Below are 23,992 nucleotides of genomic sequence, written 5' to 3' on the forward strand. Positions count from 1 at the left end.
TTAATTACATGGGTGCAACTTGATCAAATATTCTTGGAATTGATATTGAGATCCCATGAGGCCCCTGTGGAGTATATGTCTATGGTCTGAAGAGGAGATGGCAGAGCAGATAGGATTTCTGGAAGATCATGGGAATGGAGGGTAGGCAGGGTCTGCAGCGTAGCTAAAGTAATGAATTTCAAATATGCTCCTTCTCCAGGTAGCCTTGTGCTTCTTCCTAAAAGCATTGGTTTAGACCAGGTTCTGCATCAAGGGGAAGATATGCCAGGGAAGATTTATGCAATTTGAAAGGGGATCTAACTAGTCTAGTTTGACTTGGCCCATTTTGATGGTAATTACTTACTGGATTCCAGTGATTGCTGATAGAGAACATAATTTGTCTTCTTGGACCCTAAGAAAGAATCCTGGGTTCCATAAGGGAAAACAAAATAGCTATGGGTAGGGTGACTAGATAATTTATTGTTAAAACTGAGATACTTCTAAGAGGGAAGAAGGGAACTATTAATAACTCAGCTAGAAAAATAGGCATATACTAGAACTATCATGGGCAGACTAGGATGTCTGCTCACCCTAGCTTGGGTGGCCTTATTGGTTTAAAGATTTTAGTCTCCCCAAAGAAGGTCAGAATTTTTACCTAAAGTACTCTGAGTTTTAGCAAAACAGAACCATTCAAAACAGAGAACAGCACCCAGAAGCATAGCTTTATCAACAAACCCAAATTATTGTTTGTTAGTATGCAAAATGGTCTGGCTGATGTGTTTTCAAGAACGGTGACTATCATAGAGACAAGCTCAGTTTTGAAATCAATTTTATTTGAAATCCTCTTATGTAATTTAAGCATAAGCATTATGGCAGAATAAGTAGTTAAAACTGGATAATAAATTCAATTGATTTGGTTCAATTTTCTTCCATGTACTCCTATGTTAAAATCATATAGTAACATCCTTGGTAATCCATGTCTTAAAGATATAACACTCAATAGGATTAGATAATAGTAGAAATAAATGCGTAAGAATGACTCAAGCTTATCAAAGCAAAGATTATGTCATGTGCATAAGAGTTTGTCATTTGGAAATTAAAGGGGATGGAGTTCCAAGGACCATCAGATGATAATGAGTTTCAGAATAAGGAAGAGGATTTATTACATAGCCTAAATTATAGGACAATTAGAATTATTCCTTCACTCTCAGAGAAAAAGACATAATAATGGGGTTTTGATGACAATTATATGCTGGTTTCATATATTGAGGAGAAGCCAGTTAATTATCATAATCACTAATGTTCATTTGGTGAACCCTTCCTCTGCATGAAGCACTGTAGATACCATTCTAACTCTAGAGATAAAATAATGTGGTGTGATATGGTGGGAGTGAACATAGGAATAGTCAAACCTGAATCTTATTCCTAGTTTCATCACCTCGTTGGTTGTATGTTTTTGGGCAAGTCACTCAACCAGCCTGAGCCTCAGGTTTTTAATTTGTGAAGTGGGAATAATAATATCCACCTTGTCGTGATGTCATAAGAACTAGAAAAAATATGCCTAAGCACAGTGCCTAGCACAGAGTATGCCCTTGGATAAATGACAGTTATTAAAGTGATTTCTAAAACAGTGCTTGCCTTGAGAGTTTCACAGTCTAAGTATGGAGAAGCAGCCAAATATATTAGATGAGTGATATAGGAGTTCAAAAAAGTAGTTTTTAGTGAGTCTCCGGCTGTCCAAAAAGATTTTTTTTTTTTTTTTGTTCACTAAAAGGTAGGAAGAATGAAGGTAGCAAAAATAAGAAAGCACAGAGTGTGTTTTCAGAGGGTTTTTGTAAGGAAGTAGTAGATGATAGATAATGTTATGGAAGTAGTTCAAGACTACATTGGGAGGAGCTTTTAAGGACATCCTTCAAAGTTGGGACTTAATTTCATAGCAGTGGGAGAACCACTGAAGGCTTTTGCATTGAGAGAGGGGAATGATAATTATAGCATAAAATTAGAGTTTTAGAGCCAGAAGAACATTAGGAGTCACTTCATCTAAGCACTTGCTATTACAGAGAACCAAATTGATCTATTGGAAATGTAAGGGATGGGTTTGATGGATTAGAACTGGAAGGCAAGGAGGCTAACTATAGGACCACCGCGGCGGTCTAGGCATGCAGTGGGTTGGACTGGGACTTGGGGTGAGGAACAGCAGTCAGGAATGATGTCAAGATTATAAACCCAGGTGACAACAAGGAGGACACCATCAACACAAATGGTAGACTGCCGTGGGAAGATACTTCCAGAGGGAGGGATTTTGTTTTAGATGTGGAACGTGAGGAAATGTCCGGGAGGAAGCTGGAGGCTCTAATAGGGCAGTCAAGCCATTTGCATCCACTGACGAGCATTCCTCCTCTCCCCAGGAAGACGTTTCACTTCTTTTGCTAAGAATGCATCATTGTAAGTGGCTAACATGGGGCAGGCAGCTAGAGCAACCGAATCAGTGCTGCTGACCTCGAGTGGGAAGTATGGCAGGCAGCTCACCCTCACACCCAAAGACAATTAAAGATGAGGGTCCGCGATGTAGCATGAGAGACGAATCCTGGGCATCATCTACAAAAGGGAAGTAATAGCAGCCACGGGAATAGATAAGAGTTCTGCAGAAGTGAACACACACCAACGGTGCACCTTGGGGTACCCCTCTATTTAGGATACAGGAAAAGAAAATGGTGCCAATAAGTAAAACAGAGAAAGAAATCAGGGATTTGTAGAGGATCATTTCTGACCCTTAGTTTACTTTTTCTTGCCATGTTCAACATTTAGGAACTCAAATTCTGATACGGTCATCACGATTGAGGGCTAACTTAGTGGCCAAGCAAGGGAATAAAGGAGTCTAGGTTGCTAGAGGCTGTCATGCTAACAACGAACACTGAGTACAGATTCCAGAGACGGGGAAGGGAAGCCAGGAGATGGGTGATAGATGGGGGGAAATAAATAGGACTGTGCAGACTGTAGTCTGGGATGGGATGAAGGGGGCCAGGTGGTGTAGGGGTGAAAAGGAGGGAGGTTGTACTCACACAGGGAGTGCAGAATGGGTCAGCTCTTGGGAACTGTCCCGGCACCATATATATTTATATATATATATATATATATACATATGTATATAGTCCTAAAGGCAAACATAAGTAATGTAATAATGTAGGGATTACATGTTGAGCTGAATTATCTACTATACTGCTTTGTTCCCTTCGTGGGGTAGCTAAGGGATGGTGAGATGCTACTCTTAGGCTTCATTAATCTGCCAAATTTATTCCTTCTACTGGAATCCTTTTCAACTAATGTTTAAAATGATTGTGTTGTTGGCTGAGCCTTGTATTATGTGGAGATTTTTTTCTTATGTACTGTGTTTATTTAACCTGTCAAGTGGGACTCAGCAGTAACCTCCTTGAAAACTCACCACAGTGAACAATTTTATGATTAGATTTGAAAAGAAAAATTCGCTAACGTCTGAACCAGTCAGGGAGCAGATGTATACAGAAATGCGGTTTCTCTGCCACAGAAACTGAGATGTCTGTAGAACCAGGGATGCGAGTAGGGGAGTGGGGGCCGGAGTTAGGGTCCCGAGCATTCGGTTAATGAAAATGCATGACGTTCTTTTTTTTTAAATGTGCTTTAAGATCAATGATGTTTTAATCATCATGACAAAATGTTTGAATCCACCATTTAAAGCTCTTTAACTTTTCTGCATCTTTCCACTCACGCCTCACTCCACCCCCTCCCGTACCACGCCTGGGTCGTTCCCACGGACCTCTCTCTCCTCCCCTTGTGCCCAGTCCCTCTTTCATGCCACTTCCTTGCAGAAGACGCACCAGAGTGCCCTGCAGGTACAGCAGAAAGCTGAGGCACTGCTCCAGGCCGGCCACTATGACGCCGACGCCATCCGGGAATGTGCCGAGAAGGTGGCCCTCCACTGGCAGCAGCTCATGCTGAAGATGGAAGACCGGCTAAAACTAGTCAATGCCTCTGTGGCATTTTATAAAACTTCTGAACAGGTGAGGGAAGGGCTGTGGGATATGGGGGACTAATGTCAATGCAGGGTTGTTTTTTCCCTTCATCCTGCAAATCTGTAGTATCTCCCTCAAGGAGAAGCGAGTCCTCCCAATACTAGCCTTTGAAAGTAGAGTAATGATGTGGAAATAACTACAGTTAGCCTCCTTATAATATTTTCCATTAAAGAAGTGAACCATGTGATTTGTTTCTTGTAAAATCTCAAACTCATCAGATCTAGGTGTTGAAGGAGAAATTAGGTGTGTGCTGAATACTAGATTTGAGGGCTGTATCAGTCAGTTACTACCACAATAATGCTGTATAACAAACTACCCCACAACTCAGTGGCATAAAACAATAAGCATTTTGTTTTTAAGTATTCGAGTTCAGCTGATCTTGGCTGAGTTTGGTAGAACTGGGCTCCAAGCTGGAGATCTGGTCTAGATCTGCTTTCATGTCTCTCAGTCTCCTGGATCAGCAGCTACTTGAGGCAAATTTATGGTGAAAAGCAGGAGTGCAAGAGCCCAAAATCTACTGTGCCCCAAATCTCAAGTCTCTGCTTATGTCACATGCTCTAACATCCTTTTGGCCAAAACAAGTCACACGGCCAAGCCAACATCAGTGAGGTAGGGAAGTATATGCCTCCAGTGAAGGTCAGGAGAGTAGGGTGACAATCTGCTGGACATAATCTAATGTGCCACAGTTAGGCACTAGGCTTGGAAAACACGCAGCTCTTTTACTCATGGGGCTCTCCGTCTGGTGGAGGAAACACAGCTGTCTGTCCCTAGTAGACTAGGAGCCTAGCTGGTAGGATGGTGCAGCTGTGGGAGAAAAGGCAGGAGACACGTACAGCAGGATGACAAGGATTTAGACCCCTTACTTTCCCATCTGTACAGCAATATGCACAGGGGCTAAGAGGATTTCTAACTGATTTGGGTGCTTTCAGGGAATTCTTTCATGAAATAGAGGTTTAAGACAGAAGTAATTTTACTCAATGTAAAATACTTTCCTCCTTGGAATTGCTCCCTGGTAGAAATAGATCAGAGAAACATTCTCCTCTGGGTGACTTACAGGGGCCATGGGAAAGTCTATCTGAAAGTAAATAAAACATGCCTGTCAGAGGGCCCTGTGGCCTCCACACCTTCTCTCCGTTCTCCTTTCTGTTGTTTCAGAGTGATGGTGCCTTTGAGGGCCCCAGAGTTGGGAGCAGCAGACTAAGATGATTTATAGATTCAACGCAATCCCAGTCAAAACCCAGCAAACTTTTTTGTAAAAATTGATATGCTGATTGTAAGATATATATGGAAATACAAAGAATCAAGAATAGCCAAACAATCTTGAGAAGAAAAAACAAAGTTGGAGGAGTTACACTACCTGATTTTAAGACTTACTCTAAAGCTACAGTGATCAAGACAGAATGGTGTTGGTGTAAGAATAGACACAAGGAAAAAATAGAGATTCTAGAAGTAGACCCACAAATATGCAGTTGATTTTTTATTTATTTTTTTATTGTTATGTTAATCCCCATACATTACATCATTAGTTTTAGATATAGTGTTCCATGATTCATTGTTTGTGCATAACACCCAGTGCTCCATGCAGAACGTGCCCTCCTCAATACCCATCACCAGGCTAACCCATCTTCCCACCCCCCCTCCCCTCTAGAACCCTCAGTTTGTTTTTCAGAGTCCATCGTCTCTCATGGTTCTTCTCCCCCTCCGATTTCCCCCCCTTCATTCTTCCCCTCCAATATGCAGTTGATTTTTGACAAAACAATTCAAAAGTGAAGTCTTCAACAAATGATGCCAGACGACTAAATATAGGCTTCCCCTGCTATCTGAAAGTAGAGTGTTCCTATGAAAACTTTTGTAAGCTGAGATCAGATGTAAAGAAGCAATGACCACTGACTTATATGGAAAAAATTTTTGAATATTCCCAGATCCAAAAAGTAACCTCTTTCAGGCCTTTCTGAAATCTTAGGGACACATCTTGCTAACGGATGCACAGAATAAGTCGAGATAAAGCACGGATGGTCATAGACACAGTTCAGAGCTGAGGCAGCTGGATGCTGAGATGCTGGGTTTAGTTCCCGGGGACGGAGCTTGGGGGTCACTCTCACTGCTTAGGGTGCACGCTGCCTCTGGGACAGCTCCGCAGCTCACTGCAGAACAAACGCTAAACACTCTTTTCACTTTTTACCTTTTTTCATAAAGGTGAAAACCCTCCTCATATCTCTTTCAGTTAGCAAAAAACAGGTATTAATGTAGGTCTTTCAAAAAAGTGAGGTGCTTGTGAAAAGCAGGGAATACCTGTATCCAGATTTTTTTTTTAATGAGGTTTAATCCTTGTGTAGTATCATACACAAATTTTAGTTTTTGATGGGTCTAGAAGGGGACAAAGCACTACATTAAAGAATCAGGAAATTTGACCCCAAACTGACCTTACCAAAGGTCACCTCTCTGGATTTGTTTCTTTACCTGCTAAATTAAAGGATTTATGCTTGATAATCTTTTCATTTCTTCTAGTTCCCAAGTTGATTTTAGTCCAGCATTATCATGGGATATAATTATGTCTTTTCTTAAAGTTTTTGCTTGTCTATAATCCATTTTCTCTCAAGATGTGGGCCCTCCTACACATGTTCATGCCTTGCAGGAGGAGAGGTGTGTGGTGCTAGAGGAGTCAGAATTCAGGGACAGGCCTTCTCATGACATGGGGAGCATGTTGGCTGCAAGGGTATGCTGCTTGGGACATCTTTCAGCTCAGTTCATCACTCAGTAAACATCCTATCCAACACCACACTCTTCAGCAAAAGGGATGACTTTCTCAGGCAAAGGGGACCCAGGATATTGTAGCTGTCCCCCTCCCAACTGCCCCCCCCCACGGCTGCCATATCCAAGCATTCAAAGCCTATTGAAGGAAGGTATAGGGATATGAGTTTCTATTTTCTGCACCCTTCCCTAGGCCTTGACACAAGACTGCCCTGCGTCCCCTTCTGTTACACCCAACCTAACTTCCATCCAAGTCCCATTCAAAATGCTTTTGCTTTTAAAGCATGGCTTCTTAGCACTTGGAGAGCAACTATTTTTTAAGTTAACCCAAATTTATTATCCTCCGAAGAAAATGTCTGTTTTGTAATAGAAGGCCTGAAGATATCATTGCCTTATAACAATAGTTCTAGACAATCTTTGCTGGGATATTTTTGCCAAGGGAGGGGAAAGAAAACATGCACTGATGGCCCATGAGTCCCACAACGCAAGCCGCTTCCTCCTTCACTTCTGTTGAGGGCTACTTCCTATAGGGCAAGTGACGATGGTTGGGCAAGCCTAGTATCTTCTCTAAACTTCATTTTCCTGCTCTGCCACATTCACAGCATTATCATAAGGTTCCAGCGATAGAATATATAAAAATCACTTTGAAACCCCTGAAATTACTGGTCTTTCTTCCTTTCTTACTCTATATACTATCCCTAAGTGATGTCAGCCTTCAGCCAAGGACTGTCAGAAGATGATTCCAAAATCCATCTCTCAGTCCTAATCTGTCTCCCGAGCTCCACTGCATCGTGGACTTCCCTTCCATGTCCCAGGGGCACTGCATGTTCTAAATCTACAGACTGAGCTTCAAATGAAACGTGTCACCTGCGCAGGGTTCTGTCAGCTGAAGGTGCTCAGAAAACACTTCCCTGATCTATTAATTTACTGAGCCTTTCCTCTGTGGTTCATTAGGTCTGTAGTGTCCTGGAGAGTTTAGAGCAAGAATACCGGAGAGACGAGGACTGGTGTGGCGGACGAGATAAACTGGGGCCAGCAGCCGAGATCGACCATGTCATCCCACTCATCAGCAAACATTTGGAACAAAAGGAGGCCTTTCTTAAGGTCAGAGCACACTGTCAATCCAAGGTCACACACACACACACACACACACACACACACGCTTCATCATATGGGCTTTCCATCCGCCTGTTTTTCCTCATTTCTTATCTAAAGGGAGGCATTTATAGAGAAGATATTGGCTAGTTAATTTGAAAGGTTGAAAAGTTATGCTTCCAACATTATTTATTTCTCTCAGCACTTTCTATATAATTAAATAGTTATATACCATTACTGCAGGGGCCATGTTCAAATATCTTAATATCCCATTGATGTTGGTAATTGAGAAAAACACATAGTTTCACCCAGTTATATTTGGTTTATGAAAATATTTTCAATTGAAATATATAAGCCTTGGGGGCGCCTGGCTGGGTCAGTCAGTAGAGCATGCAAACTCTTGATCTCAGGGTCATGAATTCGAGCCCCCACGTTGGGTGTAGGGATAACTTAAAAGAAATAAATTATATATATATATATATATATAAGTCTAGATATAAAGCAGTATTAAAATAAATATTTTATAAATGGATGATGCAAAATTTAGGGCAAAAATTAAATAAATTTAGACACCTTATTTATTTGCCAATCTAACAATTATCAATAACCAATAGCTATAACACCATTTATTCTGTTGCATGAAGAGAAAAATACCTCATTTTGTTTCTTTTGTTCTTAATAGAGCCCCGGCTTCTCAGGGAGGAAGCACAGTCCTGCTCTGAGCAGGCTTTCAGCTAGTGTGGAAAGTCCTAGTAAGCCTCTTTCTGCCAGGCTTTGATCATCTCTCTGACAGATTCGTCTGTGTTAAAACTTATCTAAAGGCTCTGTTTACTCTCAAATTTCTTGCTTTCATGTTCTGCTTCCTTTCAGGTTTCTGAGAGTACAAAGAGAATTTTTATACCCTGACATGTTGCCACTGCTTTTCTATAACTCTGTAATTAACTGACTTTCTTTTATTAGGGATTTTCTCTACTTGACCACCCCTCTGAGTTTCACTTTTTTTCCCTCTCACCCTCTCTTTTTGAGATGGTTTCTCCCTACCCTCCTCCTATCTATCAGGTGTCTGCACCTGCACTCAATCAAAACCCTTAGTAATCAGCTCTTACCAATAAGATTAAATAAAAAGGCTTTATACCGGGCTTAAGAGATTTTAAAAGTCTTCAGTACCATAAAACAAAGTTTAAAACAGTGACTGAAAGAGAGCATATGAAAGACTTTTAAAAGACGTATAAAGATACTACTTCATAAACTTACATGTTTCTTTTGAAGAATGAAAGAAGAAAATGTTCTGGTCTAATGTTTTCTCTACATGCCTAAAATCATAGGTGAGAAACTCTCTGTTGCTGTGGGAATTAAATGCCCGAGGGATGGAACATTGAGTTCTCCATTTAAATGTATTAGTTGATCTATGTTGGATACCTTAGCTTTGGAGCACCATCCACGTGCTTGCTTCGGCAGCACATATACTAAAATTGGACCACCATCCAGCTGTTAAGTTCATTGATCTCATAATAGATGGACCCACCCAACAGTCTTTTACAAGAGCTCCCAGAAACCCCTATTGTTAATGCAAAATTTAAAATAATTTTTTACTATATAATTTATAGAATCAGTTGTTAAACATAAAAAGGTGTTAAAGTTTGACAGTTTGGTCTAGATAATATTGGAAACTGTAGATTAAAAATTATTGGACTAGGGTAAATAGCAGTCCCCCTTATCGATGAGGAATATGTTCCAAGACCCCCAGCGGATGCCTGAATCTGCGAATAGTGTTGAACTCTATATATACCATGCTTTTCCCTACTCATATACACCTATGATAAAGTTTAGTTTATAAATAAGTCGCAGTAAGAGATGAACAACTGATAATAGATAACTGATAAATAAAGAGAACAACTATGACAATATACTGTAATAACAGTTATGTGAGTATGGTCTGTCCCTCAAAATAACCTCACTGGACTGTCCTCATCCTTCCTGTGATGGTGTCAGATGATAAAATGCCTGCGTGGCGAGATGAAGTGAGGGGAATGGCGTAGGCACTGTGATGTAGCAATAAGCTACTTACTGGCCTGACAATACATCAGGAGGACCACCTGCTTCGGGACTGCAGTGGATTGTGGGTAACGGACGCTGCAGAGATGAAAACTGTGGATAAGGGGAGACTTATACTGTCTCCAGACTCATACAACAGAAAAAATTCTGCTCTTTAAAGAAATTCAGAAATTCTGTGGTCTTGAGAGAAACTAGAAATACTCTGTCCATAGTCCTAGATTCCAGCCCAGGTGTGCTTCATGATTGCTGCCCTTTCTGGGCCTGGGTCTCCTCCATGGGCACAAGGAGAGTGTGACCTGTCCTCTCTGCCACCCACAGCTAATGGGAGGCATAAAGAGGGTAGTGTAATGGCTCTTATTCCTGTGTGTGGATCCAATATTTCCCAGCAACAGGATATTAGTGTTATTGAGGTGGGGGTGAATTTTAAGGACAGATAAGTTTTTTAAATGTGGGTGACTTCCATTTAGATAGGGAATGTATGGTTAATAGGCTTGTTTACCAAATTTGCTTTCTCGAGTCTAAATTAAACAAATGTGAAAGTGGCTTACTCCTGTGGTCCTCTAAGAGGCATTCTGGTGACAGAGGAAAGCCAGCCTGAGACGTTAGTACCTATGACATTAGTCATACTGAATCAGCAGAGAGGTAGTCAAGGGATGGCTGAATTCTGATTTTTCTCTGGGATGGGAAGGGGAGAGGCCCAAGGAGTAATTCTTTAAGCCACAAAAGGGTGAGCCTCCCGCACTGAAATGGGAGTGTCTGTGAACCAGAAGTGGCCTCCGGGGCTCTGCTCACCCAGAGCTCCAGAAATTTCTCCACCAACACCCCTTCCACAGGGTCTCAGAGCCCACGGCCCTGCTGGGGTCCTCACACCTCGGTCTCTTTCAGGCCTGTACCCTGGCACGGCGGAACGCGGAGGTGTTCCTCAAGTACATCCACAGGAACAACGTTAGCATGCCCAGTGCCGCCGGCCACACCCGGGGACCTGAGCAGCAGGTGAAAGGTCAGTGCGGGCGTCCGGCCGCGAGCCGCGTCAGCAGCACAGACCCGATGCTGCACGCCTGGTCGCTATGCGCTCCCGCATCCCCTGCTTCTCCTCCAATAAGAAGACATTCGATGTGGGGTGGCATGGGCGGTGGGGATTCATGGGCAATGTTTAAACGTGCATCGGGATTGGGAAAAGGAAAATGAAGATAAAATTTCCCCAGCACTTTTTCGTTCATCTTGATCTTAGAGCAGCACTTAACAGGATTTTCTGGAGGAACAGACATGGTCTTATATCTACACGGTGCATATAGAAACCACTAGTCAAGTGGGCGCAGAGCACTTGACTCATGTGGCTAATGCAACTGAAGAACTGAATTTTTCCTTCTATTGGATATTAATTAGTTTAAATGTAAGTAGCCAGATGTGCTAACATATTAAGAAGCACAGACTAGGCTATCTTAGAGCCTGGAAACGAGACACAGACTGAGAATCATAAAACCAAGTTCTATTACATTTTTACTTACTGTGTGAGCTTTTAAAACTTCAGTTCTCTTACTTTAAAATGAAGGGCGTCTGAACTCTTGCTCATGAAAATGTGGCCCCCGGACTAGCAGCCCTGGCATCACCTGGGAGTGTGTACGAAACAGGACCTCAGGCCCTGCCTTAGACCTACTGAATTAGACTGCGTTTTGGCAAGAGCTCCTGCCAGCCCCAACCAGATGATTTGTGTGCACATAAAATTTAGCTAAGTACTGGTCTAGAAGTCTTTAATCTCTCTCTCAATTCTATAAAGTGTACAATTACATGAAAAAATCAGTAGCCTTTAATAATTGCTTATTAGATGACCACATTAAGCTTAAATTATCGGTGGTATCACTTATGCTGGACCATGCAGAAATTAGCCTTTGAGTGGGTGAAGAATTTAACAGATGTCATCTCGACACAGCAGAGGGCTCCCAGCCTGGAGACCGAGGCCAGGGAGGGAGCTGAAACTGACTTGGAGTGAGGGGTGGGGCAGGCCGAGGGCTGCAGAGCCGGTAGTGGGAGGCGCTGCTCAGGGAGCTCGGGAGGTGGCAAGATCAGAGGCCACTGGGAAGAATTAAATTTAGGAATAAAATTCTCTACAGAGAAGAGGGAGGCAGGGTTCCTCTCCCAGATGTGCTCCCCGTTTGAGGTCCAGGGACCCTGTGGCTGGCTGGCCCATCCTGCATGCTGCAACACTTGTGTTCTGACTTAGTGATGCAGGCAGCCGTGTGGGGGAGGCCAGCAGCCTGCTGAGCGAGCACATGCCCCCCCATACCTCAGCATGCCGCAAGCGTCAGGCTCCCAGAAAGAGCAGGATATGCTGCACCTTCATGGGGGTGAGGGCACGTTGTTGTCCTTGGGAAAGCTTTCCAGAAGGGGAGAAATGAAATCTGAAACTCGTCAGGATTTTTGCCTGATCAGGGTTGATTCTCTTAACCACCCTGTAAGATTCTGCAGTGAGCAAAGCTCTGATTAGGAGACAAAAAGATTAAACACTGGTTCTCACTTGTCTTTGCCCAATTGAGGCTTCCATCTGAGCAGGGACCTACAATCTCTCCTATACCCATTTTTTTTCTACCCGCTGCCTGGACCTAAGGCCAGTGCCACTTATTTTAAGTTTTTGTTAAAGGTGCAATTATTACGGCATAACAACCAAAAACACAGTGACACACGACTGTCAGCATTTATTGTGCATTGGCTGGGGATCAGCTGTCTTGGCCGGGCTCAGCAATGCGGTTCTGCAAGCCTGGCTGGCTTAGGGCCTCACTACAGGGTGGAGTCTTGTCTGCTCCACATGTATTAATTCTGGGACCTCAACTGAAGAAGTGGTTACCCAGGAAAACTCTTACAGTGATGAGGGCAAGGTCAAGTGCACAAGCACACTAAATTCCTGCTTGTATAATATCTGTTAACAACCCCTGTACCAGAGCAAGTCACGTGGCTGAGCCCTAGGGCGGGGGTGAGGAGACTCAATTTGTCTCTTTGGGGAGGATCTAAAAAGTTACATAATAAAGGCATGGATATAGGGATTGGTGGATAATTGAGACCTGTGAAAGTTCTCAGCCTAAGGGAAGAGAGACAGATTTTGTCCTTAGAGAATCAAACTTCCAAAAGGATGCATGAAAAGTTCTAAGTACAAGCACTGCAAATTGGTTGTACCCTTTCTTAAAAAAATTTTTTATTGAAATGCAATTTAGTTAACATATAGTGTATTACTAGTTTCAGGGGTAGAATCTAGTGATTCATCAGTGGCGTATAACACCCAGTGCTCATCACATTAGGTGCCCTCCTTAATGCCCATCACCTGGTTACCCCATCCCCCTACCCCCTTCCCCTCCAGCAACCCTCAATTTGTTCCCTTATAGTCAAGAGTCTCTTATGGTTTGTCTCTCTCTGTTTTTATCTTATTTTATTTTTTCCTTCTCTTCCCCTATTTATCTGTTTTATTTCTTAAATTCCACATATGAGTGAAATCATATGGTATTTGTCTTTCTCTGACTGACTGATTTCACTTAGCATAATACTCTCTAGTTCCATCCACATCATTGCAAATGGCAAGATTTCATTGTTTTTGATGGCTGAGTAAGATTCCATTGTAGATATATACCACATCTTCTTTATCCATCTGGGCTCTTTCCATAGTTTGGCTATTGTGGACATTGCTGCTATAAACATTGGGGTGCAGGTGCCCCTTTCTATAAAGCACAGTAGTCTGTGCTTCACAGCCCCTATAGCCCAGAGGACCAAGGCGGCTAAGGACTCAGGCTCTGAAGTCAAACATTCCTATCTGAATGACCCTGGGCAAGGTACCTATCCTCTCTGAACCTCACTTTCTTCATCTGTAAATGGAGGTAATAATGGCACGTGCATCACAGGGGAGTTGACGTGAGAATATGTGCCTGCCACAGAGTGAGTGCTTAATAAATACTGATTTTTCATACCATCGTTATCGTGTACTAGTATCTAACAGAGTTAGCAGGAAGCCGGAGGCAGACATAATACAGACTAAATGTGAGTGCTTCCAGCCTAGAGCACACTGTTAAAACACATAGGGAATCTGGGCACGTGGCCAGCTGCTGCTGCAGTGACAGGAGGAGGGAGAGACTGGACACGGATGGACACCTGCCGTGGCCCACCATCGGGCTACATGCCTTGTGCATGCCCTCTCACCTGATATCACTGGAGGTAACACGAGGAAAGCTCTCACCTTTTCTTATGATCAGATCGCAACAACACAGAAATTTGGACCTAGAGACATGATTCTAGGTGGACGCAATTCCAACACAGCTCCCCTTCGCTCGTGACTTAGGGGTCGTGCTCTTCCGGTGCCGTGTGCACCGCCTCCCGTACAGGGCACAGAGTGCGGCTCGTGAGCCGGGTTGCCCGTGCAGTTACGCTGGTCCTCACGCTCTCGTTCCTCTCCCACCCTCTCCCAGAACCCAAGAGGGGCTGGGATTCTTATCAAGTCCCCTTGCTGTCCATAGGCTCCAGGGGCCAAGTGAGTTAGTTGTTATTTTAAGAGCAGACACTTCCCAAGGTCTCTTACCATCAGGGATTGGTTTTGGGGTGAAGGGAATCAGGGTCACCTTTAAGTTCCCCGGGGGCATGCTCTTCCTCCCTTCACTGATAGAACCTCTTCAACAGGCTCCCGCCTCAGTCCCTCTGATGTTGCTCCCCTCTGGGAAATGCTTTCGGGTCCTCACTTTGGGTACCTGGATTAGTCCCCTGGGGAGGCAGGACAGTCACAGGCGTCTGGCAGCTGGGGTGTGCGGTGCAAGCAGCCAGCCAGACTTGTCTGGGGCCTTCCCGAGCCAGTGCTCCTCTCCTCTGCCTCACAGCCATCCTGAGCGAGCTCTTACAGAGGGAGAACCGTGTCCTGCACTTCTGGACCTTGAAGAAGCGGCGGTTAGACCAGTGCCAGCAATATGTGGTGTTTGAGCGCAGCGCGAAGCAGGTATGTCCACGGCTCTCCTGGCTGTGCCTCCGTTCGGGGCACTGTGCGGACACCCAGATGGCCACAGCATGGGACAGTCCGGAAGAGGGTCATGGAGGCAGGCAGAGTAGACACGGGAGGCGGTGCTGATGAAAGGAAGGAGAACGGACTGTCACTTACCTGTCAGTCAGCCTTTACCAAGCACGTTGTACCAGGAGTTGGGAGGAGATGCTGGGCTTAGATGGCCCCTAACCCGTGGACGATGCTGGGCCTGGACTAGAAGATGAGGGCTAGTGGATGAGATGCTGTCTTTACTGGTAGGCTATTCCGAGTCTAACGGGAGAGGGCTCAGTCAGCTATCTACTGAGCGAATGTGCCAGTATTTCCCGGGTCTGTCACACTGTCCCAAACAGTGTGGCAGTGCATGTTTTCCTAAGGATAACTGACTTTCGGGGGACTGGGTGGGCTGTCTCCTCCCACAGGCGCTGGACTGGATCCAAGAAACAGGTGAATATTACCTGTCAACACATACCTCCACTGGAGAGACCACAGAGGAGACTCAGGAACTGCTGAAGGAATATGGGGAATTCAGGGTGCCTGCCAAGGTAGGAAGCATTCGGGAGCCCACCCCGCATCCACCCAGCACTCCCCAGTCTGGCCAGGTTCATATTATGGAAGGGAGAGCAGCCTCTTCACACCGGAATGCTGACCACAGGACGGGTGGGGACGCACGGGTAGGGTGATCTCCTTTGAAACCTGAATACCCAGAGAATTGCAGCTGTTGGTTGGAGCATCTGTATGAGGGAAGTCAGCTCCTCTACACTGTGCTTCCAAATACTCATCTTCGTGCTCCAGGTCTAGACTCGGCTGTATTCTTTCAGAGCCAGTAAGGCAGAGGGATGTATTCATGTGAAATGCACACTGCATGTGTGAACATCTGCACCTATCTGCATATTCTTGATGTTTGAATGGTTTGGGAAGTCTGCCTTCTAGGCCGACGACTATGGATGGGTTCACAAAGCAGGTGAGTGTCTTACTTCCTGAGCTGACTACTTCCATCTGGCCTCAGACCTGCAAACGAGCCAGGCTGGGGTCTCTGGGGAGCAAAATGTGCACTGGCACACACACCCGCACCCTTACACCCCCACTCACACTGAGGCAGGAAATGCTAGGGTAGGAGGAAATGTGTTTTCACAGCCAGGATTTGATCTGAGGACCCTTGGGTTGGAATGAGAATCTGATCTGTCTCCGTGGGCTCTTTGTAGCGTCTTCGTCCCTCACACTGGGCTCCCTGCCATGGACGAGCCTGTCTTGGCCTCACTTCCTCACACGGCAGATGCTCTCCCCGGATGAGAGCTGCTTTTGTGGGGCATCACGGCACGGGCGGGGGGAATGTATTAGTGCCCATCCTCCCCCAGAGATCCCTCCAACACTAAAGGCAAGTTTCCTCTAGTTTGCTGTGACAAAATTAGGCCCTCAGCCTCATTCCTGAACGTATCCTTCAGAAGGGGATATTCACTTTATGACTCCTACACTATGAACTTTTGATAGTGGGAAACCTTCCCCGCATCCCTGTGAGCTTTGGGGCCTTTTCATCTGATGTGGAAGGCTGTCACTTTAGATAAGAGACTCATTTCAGTACCAGCTAGAACAGACAGCACTAGGAAGGTGACAGATACACGGAACTCTTTTCAAATCTAAATGAAAATAGCTTTTGAATTACCTACTTTGTGTCTATCTGCCCCTCTCCAAATAGTGTCAGTAATGAATCGTTAACAAGCTGAATAGTATCAGATCCACTGGTGTTCCTACCCACATAGGATGGATTGTAGTAGAACTTCTTAGGATCAGAATCTGTTCATAACCTAAGTGGAAATGTAGAGAATTATTTAGTCCATTTAAAAATCTTCCTTCCGTCTTTCTTCTCTTTTCCATTTGTGCTGTAACCACTGTAATAGGGTTCCATGCTTGTGGCCTTTCCTTCCTTCCCATCCATCCACCCTGCTCATCATTGCTGTTCATCTTTAAGACACTGGGTGGGTCATATTACCACCCAGTCCAAGAACTTCAGTGATTCGCCAGCGCCTTCAGGTGAACAACCTCCGCAACGGCATGACCTTACCTCCCCAGCTTTATCTTCATTATTCTTTCGTGTAAATGTTATGCTCCAGCTGAATGGATGTATTTTCCTACCCTCTGAGAGATACATCATATACTTTCTTGCTTCTGTACCTCCTCTATATGATTTTTCTGCCTAGAATATCATTTTCTTCCTTCTAGTTTATACTTTTTAAAAAGAGCGCACCTTTCTCCTGGACTGCCTCCTCCTTTGTTGATCCTGCTGACATGCCAGGATGTGATCTGGCCCATCCCTGCACTCTAGCCCTTGTTGTCTGTCTGGCCCTTAAGGGACCCGCCATGAACTGTCCGGTTCTCCAGTAATCTGTGTGAAGTGTTATCTCTGATATGAGCCAGCAAGATCCCAAAGGATAAGAACCACACTTTATTCACTTACGTGACTGAATCATGCATTGAAGAGAGGCTGCAAATATTTGTGAACCTGGGGAAAAAAGAAGTTTGAGTAGATTTCAACAACTTCCTTCCCCAAATCTATATTTAATATGATTCTATTACTTTGGCTCTCTCTGTTCTCTATGCCTCCTAACTTAACTCCGCAGTAGGGTTTCATTTTCCCCTCTAGCATGTTCCAGGCCTTGGGGCTATTTGTTATTACGATATCTACAGGGTAACAAATCCAGCTGAAGAGCTTCTGATAAAAGGTCAATAGCCTCCTGTTCCACTCCAGTCCCACTTCCCAGAGGCAAGCCTCCTTTAACCAGCCATCTTTAATTGTAATCCTTGTAACCAGTAAAGTGAATTTGAAATGGAAGCCAAATTGACCTTAAACCACAAGAGGATAAATATGGTGGCCTTCACAACTAAACAGGGCAATAGAGCATACTGAGTGTATTGAATTATTATACTCTGCTCCAAAGAAGCAGATTCAAGTAGAAGAAACACTGAATATAAAAAGGTACTTTCTGGGCGCCTGGGTGGCTCAGTCGTTAAGCGTCTGCCTTCGGCTCAGGTCATGATCCCAGGGTCCTGGGATCGAGTCCCACATCGGGCTCCCTGTTCTGCGGGAAGCCTGCTTCTCCCTCTCCCACTCCCCCGCTTGTGTTCCTGCTCTCGCTATCTCTCTCTCTGTCAAATAAATAAATAAAAAATCTTTAAAAAAAATAAAATAAAATAAAATAAAAATAAAAAGGTACTTTCTACATAGCAATCCACAAGTATAAGAATAAAAATAAGATAAAGAGAATTTGGGTGGGGATAAGAGGATAACAAAATTTTTCTTATTGTGGTAGGCTGTAGAAAATCCAGTTAGAAGAATACACAAGATATTTTCCTATTGTGGGTTTCAAAAATTTTATAAGGGGTCAAGGCACATGATGATAGGAAAGCTTAATCATCTTGACAGCTGGAAGAAATCTATTTCTTTCTAATAGCAAAACTTTTTTTTTTTTTTAGGTTCTTTGGTTTTTTGATTTTTTACAATTCAGTGGTTTTGGTGTATTCACAAGGTTGTGCAACCATTGCCACTAACTAGTTCTAGAGCATATTCATCACCCCCAAAACAAACCCCTCACTCCCCATTCCTTCCTCTCCTCAGGCCTGGAACTACTAGTCTATTTTCTGTCTTTTGTGAATTTGCCTATTCTGGAGATTTCATATAAACAGAATCATGGAATCATATAATATGTGGTCTTTTGTGTCTGGCTTTTTTCCCTTATCATAATGTTGTCAAGGTTCATCCATGGTGTTAGCATGTGTCAGTACTCCATTCCTTTGTATGACTGAATAATATTGCATTATAAAGATAGGCCACATGTTGTTTATCCATTCATCAGTTGATGGACATTTGGGTTGTTTTCAGTTTTTGGCTACCATGAACAATGTTGCTATGAATATTTGTAGACAAGCCTTTGTGTAAACATATTTTTTTCAGTTCTCTTAGCTATCTACCTAGGAGTGAAATGGCTGAGCCATATGGTGACTCTTTGTTTAACTTTTTGAGGAGCTGCTGACCTGTTTTCCAAAATGGCTATGCCATTTTCCATCCCCACTGGTGGTGTGTAAGAGTTCCAACTTCTCCACGTCCTCTCCAACACTTGTTATCATTCGTCTTTTTAATATAGCCATCCTGGAGGGTGTGAAGTGGTATCTCATCAGGGTTTTAACTTACATCTCATAATGAGGAATGATGTTGAGAAAAACACTTTTCTAAACTGGTCATTTTATCTCTGAAAGTGAAAGAAGCTTTGAGACAAATTGGACTTAATTCTTTTTTTCTATTTTATTTTATTATGTTATGTTAATCACCACACATTATTCTTCTTAACAAGAGAGAATTAAATGATAACAAAAGTGACTGGAGCCTGAGCTGAACTAAATTAGCTAATTCAGGACTTCAGGCCATGAGGAAAGGGGACACTGGGCTTGTCAGACAGGTGCGTTAGACTGAGAAAAGGAGAATAGAAACAGTTCAGGTAAAAGGTGGGCATTCTGTTTCTGAGACTCAAGAGGAATATAGCTCACATGTGATAGACATTTTTGAAAGATTTAGTTTCTCATATATAATGACAAACTCTCCCCTCTGGAATGAATATGAAGATATATCTCAAGAGAACTGTTTATCCACATCAGGAAGCTCAATAAGTTCCTAGCTACAAAGAATGTATCAGTAAATACAAGGAATATCAGCAATGAAAGGCAAATTGGAAGATGATAATGAGATTACAAGAATAACATCAAGAAGGCTAAATCTTAAAGACTTGTGAGATGTGCAAAAGACACCAAAAGGACTTTTTATAAACTGTATTCAGAGTAGGGTTCACTGATTAGGGAAAGATGGTATGATATTAACTGATCAAAGGAAGGAAGGAAGAGAAAGGGGGGGAAAAAGATGAAAAATAGAACTACTGACCCCTTCTTTTTCACCTCTGAGTTTTCTATCAGATTACATAGAATTCAAAACAGAAAGAGCAAAACATACATTATAGGGGACCCATGAAGCCCAAGATAAGTGGAGATGTCTGTTCTAGATTTCCAGGTCCAAATGAATTATATTCCCTAAAGACTCCCTTTTGTCCACTAGATCAGTCCCATACTTCTGACCCTACCATTCAGAGGCCTCTGCAATCTGACCCCCATTTTATCAGTCTAGATAAGTTACTCTGTTTTGGTGGCAAGATTTGAGTTTCAAACTGGTTTGAGTTATGAAAGGGAAAAGATATTGTGTGGCTATATGTGGACAAAGAGAGAAGCCATGGCTGGACCTCCCAGGAGTCCAAGAAAATCCGAGTGACTTTGGCCTCATGGGCAGAACAAGAAATGTGACATAGTCTCACCTCTGGACGTGAAAGCTACACCAAGGGCAGTTCCAGCAACCCCCCTGCCTGATCATGTCATGACAGGGGATCAGGAATACGTGATCACTGTTACTATGATTCAGCTTGCCCTTCTTGTCTCGTTTCTGCTGCCTGTGTTTTCACTTCTACCCTGCAGCCACCTACCGACTTCCCTATGCAGTTCAAATCCCCAGAAAAACAACCTTAACTGACCCAGCACATTGCCCTTGTCCCTGTTTAGATGGAGATTTTAGGCCAGGAAGCCACAGAAGTCAGTGGCTGCATCTTGACGGACTGCCCAAGTGAGACAGGCTTTTACCTCTGATCACATCAGCTGTGGCCAAGCATGTGGCAGCTCATGTGGTGCCCCCATGGTCACTCGTTTGTAAGAAATCACTTCAGACTACTCTCAGTAGGTGCTGTGGGCATGGTTGGGGTCCAGTGTATGGGTCGGATTTTTTCATCTCATTCTTCCCAGTATAAACCCTCAATTCTTGCTGGTCCAGCTTTACTTACCTCCAAACACAGTATTTACTCACTAATTCACTTACTCAGCATTTATAGTACACCTACTATTTTCTAGACTTTGGAGATACAAATGAATAAGATGTAACACTTCTAGAAGTGCATGGTCTGACGGAGACACATAAGTAACTCACGGTGTAGCAGTGTGGGGACACTGGAAAGGGCATTCCCCACTCAGCTTGTGCGGAGGAGAGGAGATGAAAGAGGGCCATTGGATAGAAAGTGAGGATGAGTAGGAACCACCCCTCACAGCGGGAAGAGCACATGAGGTTTGGCATGGCTGGTGTTTAGGGGCCATGGAGAGCATGGCAGCTAAGGTATGCCAAAGGTAGGTGAGGCCACATAGGGAGGGCTTGTCTACACTGCCCAATTTACTGTCCGTTTGCTCCCCCAGGTTCCACACATAGCTGCAATACACTTGATCACAAGGCATTCTCCTTGTTGCATCTGAATTACAGTTTCCATGTTTCAGGATATGATTTCTGGTGATGGAGCTGCCGGGAGGGCTGGGCTGCCACCAGCTGGATGTAAAACCCCTATTTCATGCCCAAGTCTCCTTACTGAGAGCAGAAAATACCTGTTTTCAAGAGTTTTATGTAAAGATTTCTTGATTATGGCTGCAAAAAAATTAATCTCTGCTTTAAATAAATAGCAAACCTTATAACAGTTTTTTTCAGAGGGAAAAAAAAAAACCCACCTAAATGCAGTAAGCTCTACAAGTCCTTAGGCTACCAGGGGTCTTTTCTTAACCAATTTCCAGTGCTGTTTTTCTTTGCCTTATCATGGTTGAGGAGCTACTTCTGCTATCCTCAGACCCACCTTCTTCCCTTCACGACAAAGCTCTTCCGGGCCCTTGTCTCCCAGCCTGGGGACCAGCCCGCTGTCCTGAGATAGGAGAGGCTCGAACGTGGGAGCTGCTGGAGAGCTGGAGCCCACACCTCCCGGGCCTTGCTTACATTTCCGGTCAGAAGCTGTCCCTCCCTGGCATTTCTTGAAGGTGCGGGGGAGGGGTCATTCTCTTGTGGGAGGTCTGTAGATGAGCCTAGAAAGAGAGGGAGGAGGGTAGAGTAAAGAAAGGCTCTTCTGTCTGTTCTACTGTTACTCCAGAGATTTTTCTGCCTCAGTTTCCCTCAGCTCTCTAGATTCTAGCATGATCCAAAACCTGAATCTCCGGGACACCTGGGTGGCTCAGTCGGTTAAGCGTCTCTCTGCCTTCAGCTCAGGTCATGATCCCAGGGTCCTGGGATGGAGTCCCGCATCAGGCTCCTTGCTCGGTGGGGAGTCTGCTTCTCCCTCTGCCCCTCCCCCCCCAGCTCATGCTCGTACTCTTTCTCTCTCTTTCAAATAAATAAGTAAAATCTTAAAAAACAAAAACAAAACAAAACAAAAAAACCTTGAATCTCCTCTCCTCCAATCCAAAAGGTAATAATTTTATTTCTCAGAATATCATTTAAATATTCTTTCCTTTTTCTTAAAATTAATCAAGCTTCCCTGATCTTGGAGTTTCAAAACGCAATCTTAGGATAAAAGATGAGCAAGTGTTTACTTCTTTGAACATCTCCTTTGTTTCCATATCTTACCCAACGTAAGTCCCTCCTCCCCACAGGACCTTTCCTGCCCATGACAACCCACCTTCCTTTTTTTCCTGTTTTAAAATTCCTGCAGTGTTAACTCCACATACTTCTCATGTTGACATTCAATTTCATAATGCCCTGAGTTATTTAACCACTCTGCATGACAATCTTGTCCCCTCTAGAGATATAGACTGTTTGGGGAAAATGAGTATCTTTTTCTCTTCTTTTATTTACCCCCCAAGCCTGTCCCCACAGCCCTCTGCACAATGGTGTAGACAGAGTAAGTGTTGAACAAACTCTTGCTGGAAATGAAATTAATCCAATACACATCAAAACTACACCTTACTCAGCCACATAATAGATACTAGCTTCATTAACTCCTCTCTCTCTTCTTATCTCTCTCTCTCTCTCTAATGGAAACTAAAGACAAGATCCTAGTGGTGAAAGGGACAGACTTTACTCTTAATCTGCTAATTGGATTTCTTTAGATCCTGGCATGTGCCACCTTAGCTGTTGACAAAGCCTACCTTCAGGCCAGTGCAGTGAAGGGAGAGAACGAGGTGCTGTGGTCCAGAAGCCAACAGGCTCTATCATTCACTTACAGGTGGTATGAACTTGGACAAGCCCTAAGCCTCTCTAAGCCTCAGCTTTTTTCATCTGTGGTTCAAAGAGATCCACACCACCTCCTTCCACCCACATTTTAGAGATGCTTTAAGACTCAAATAAGTCTCAGATGTTATGTTAACATATTCTGTGACCTGATAAAGGGCCGTATTAATGCACGAGATGCTTAACAGTAATCATGTTGGCTAACATATATTGCTTCCTGAGCTCTTAATGTGAGCACCACGTCCCGGGCACTGTTCTGAGCATTCTACATTGTCAACTCATGAGATGCTCACAACAACCCTATGATGGAGGATTATTATGATCCCTATTTTGCAGATAAAGGAACTGAGGCACAGAGGATTTAAGTAGTTTGTTCAGGACCTCCCAGCTAGTGACAGAGCTGGGCTATAAACCCAGGCAGGCAGTGAGGTATCTGTGGCTGCTGTGAAGAAAAGGGGATGGGAGTGAAAGGCCATGAGAGTAAATGGAATCTAGTAACATGAGACCATCTTTTGGGACAGCAAACAAAGGAGAAGGTGAAGCTTCTGATTCAACTGGCCGATAGCTTTGTGGAAAAAGGCCACATTCATGCCACGGAGATCAGAAAATGGGTGACCACGGTGGACAAGCATTACAGAGACTTCTCCTTGAGGATGGGAAAGTACCGGTACTCCCTGGAGAAAGCGCTAGGCGTCAACACAGAGGTAGGCATGGGCGCTGCCCACCTGGGACACCCTTCCTTCTCGTCTCTCTTGGCACTGCTGCTCTCATTACCATGGAAGAAAGTGGGCTCTCCAGAGCAGTCTTTCTGAGCTCTTGACCCCTAGAATGCTTGCCTTGTGTGATTTTTCTAGTGGAGGGGATGGATCTTGATGAGCCATTGGCCTCCAGCCCCTCATGATTAATGCTAGATAGCAAAACTGGCTGGCCGGGGATGGGGCCCATGGCTACAGAACAGAGTTTTTCTATGTGTAGAGTTAACTGTTGACTTTGAGGACTAAA

The 23,992-nt window shown here is 43.9% G+C and overlaps 1 protein-coding gene across 20 annotated transcripts in view; it reads left to right on the plus strand.

Annotated features, from left to right (window-relative positions):
- The window catches only part of KALRN (kalirin RhoGEF kinase), a 642,588-nt gene that overhangs the window by 369,813 nt on the left and 248,783 nt on the right, over positions 1-23,992 (plus strand). For 14 of the 20 annotated variants that reach the window (XM_078066810.1, XM_078066838.1, XM_078066805.1 and 11 more), the window contains exons 17-22: positions 3,798-4,016; positions 7,734-7,883; positions 10,815-10,929; positions 14,777-14,892; positions 15,354-15,476; positions 23,512-23,694. In XM_078066810.1, the coding sequence (XP_077922936.1) occupies positions 3,798-4,016; positions 7,734-7,883; positions 10,815-10,929; positions 14,777-14,892; positions 15,354-15,476; positions 23,512-23,694 (906 nt within the window). The remainder of the gene's footprint in view (positions 1-3,797; positions 4,017-7,733; positions 7,884-10,814; positions 10,930-14,776; positions 14,893-15,353; positions 15,477-23,511; positions 23,695-23,992) is intronic. The other 6 variants (XM_078066842.1, XM_078066821.1, XM_078066872.1 and 3 more) reach the window with 1 other exon arrangement.

The sequence above is a fragment of the Halichoerus grypus genome, chromosome 1, assembly GCF_964656455.1.
Source record: "Halichoerus grypus chromosome 1, mHalGry1.hap1.1, whole genome shotgun sequence".
Classification (NCBI taxonomy): Eukaryota; Metazoa; Chordata; class Mammalia; order Carnivora; family Phocidae; genus Halichoerus; species Halichoerus grypus.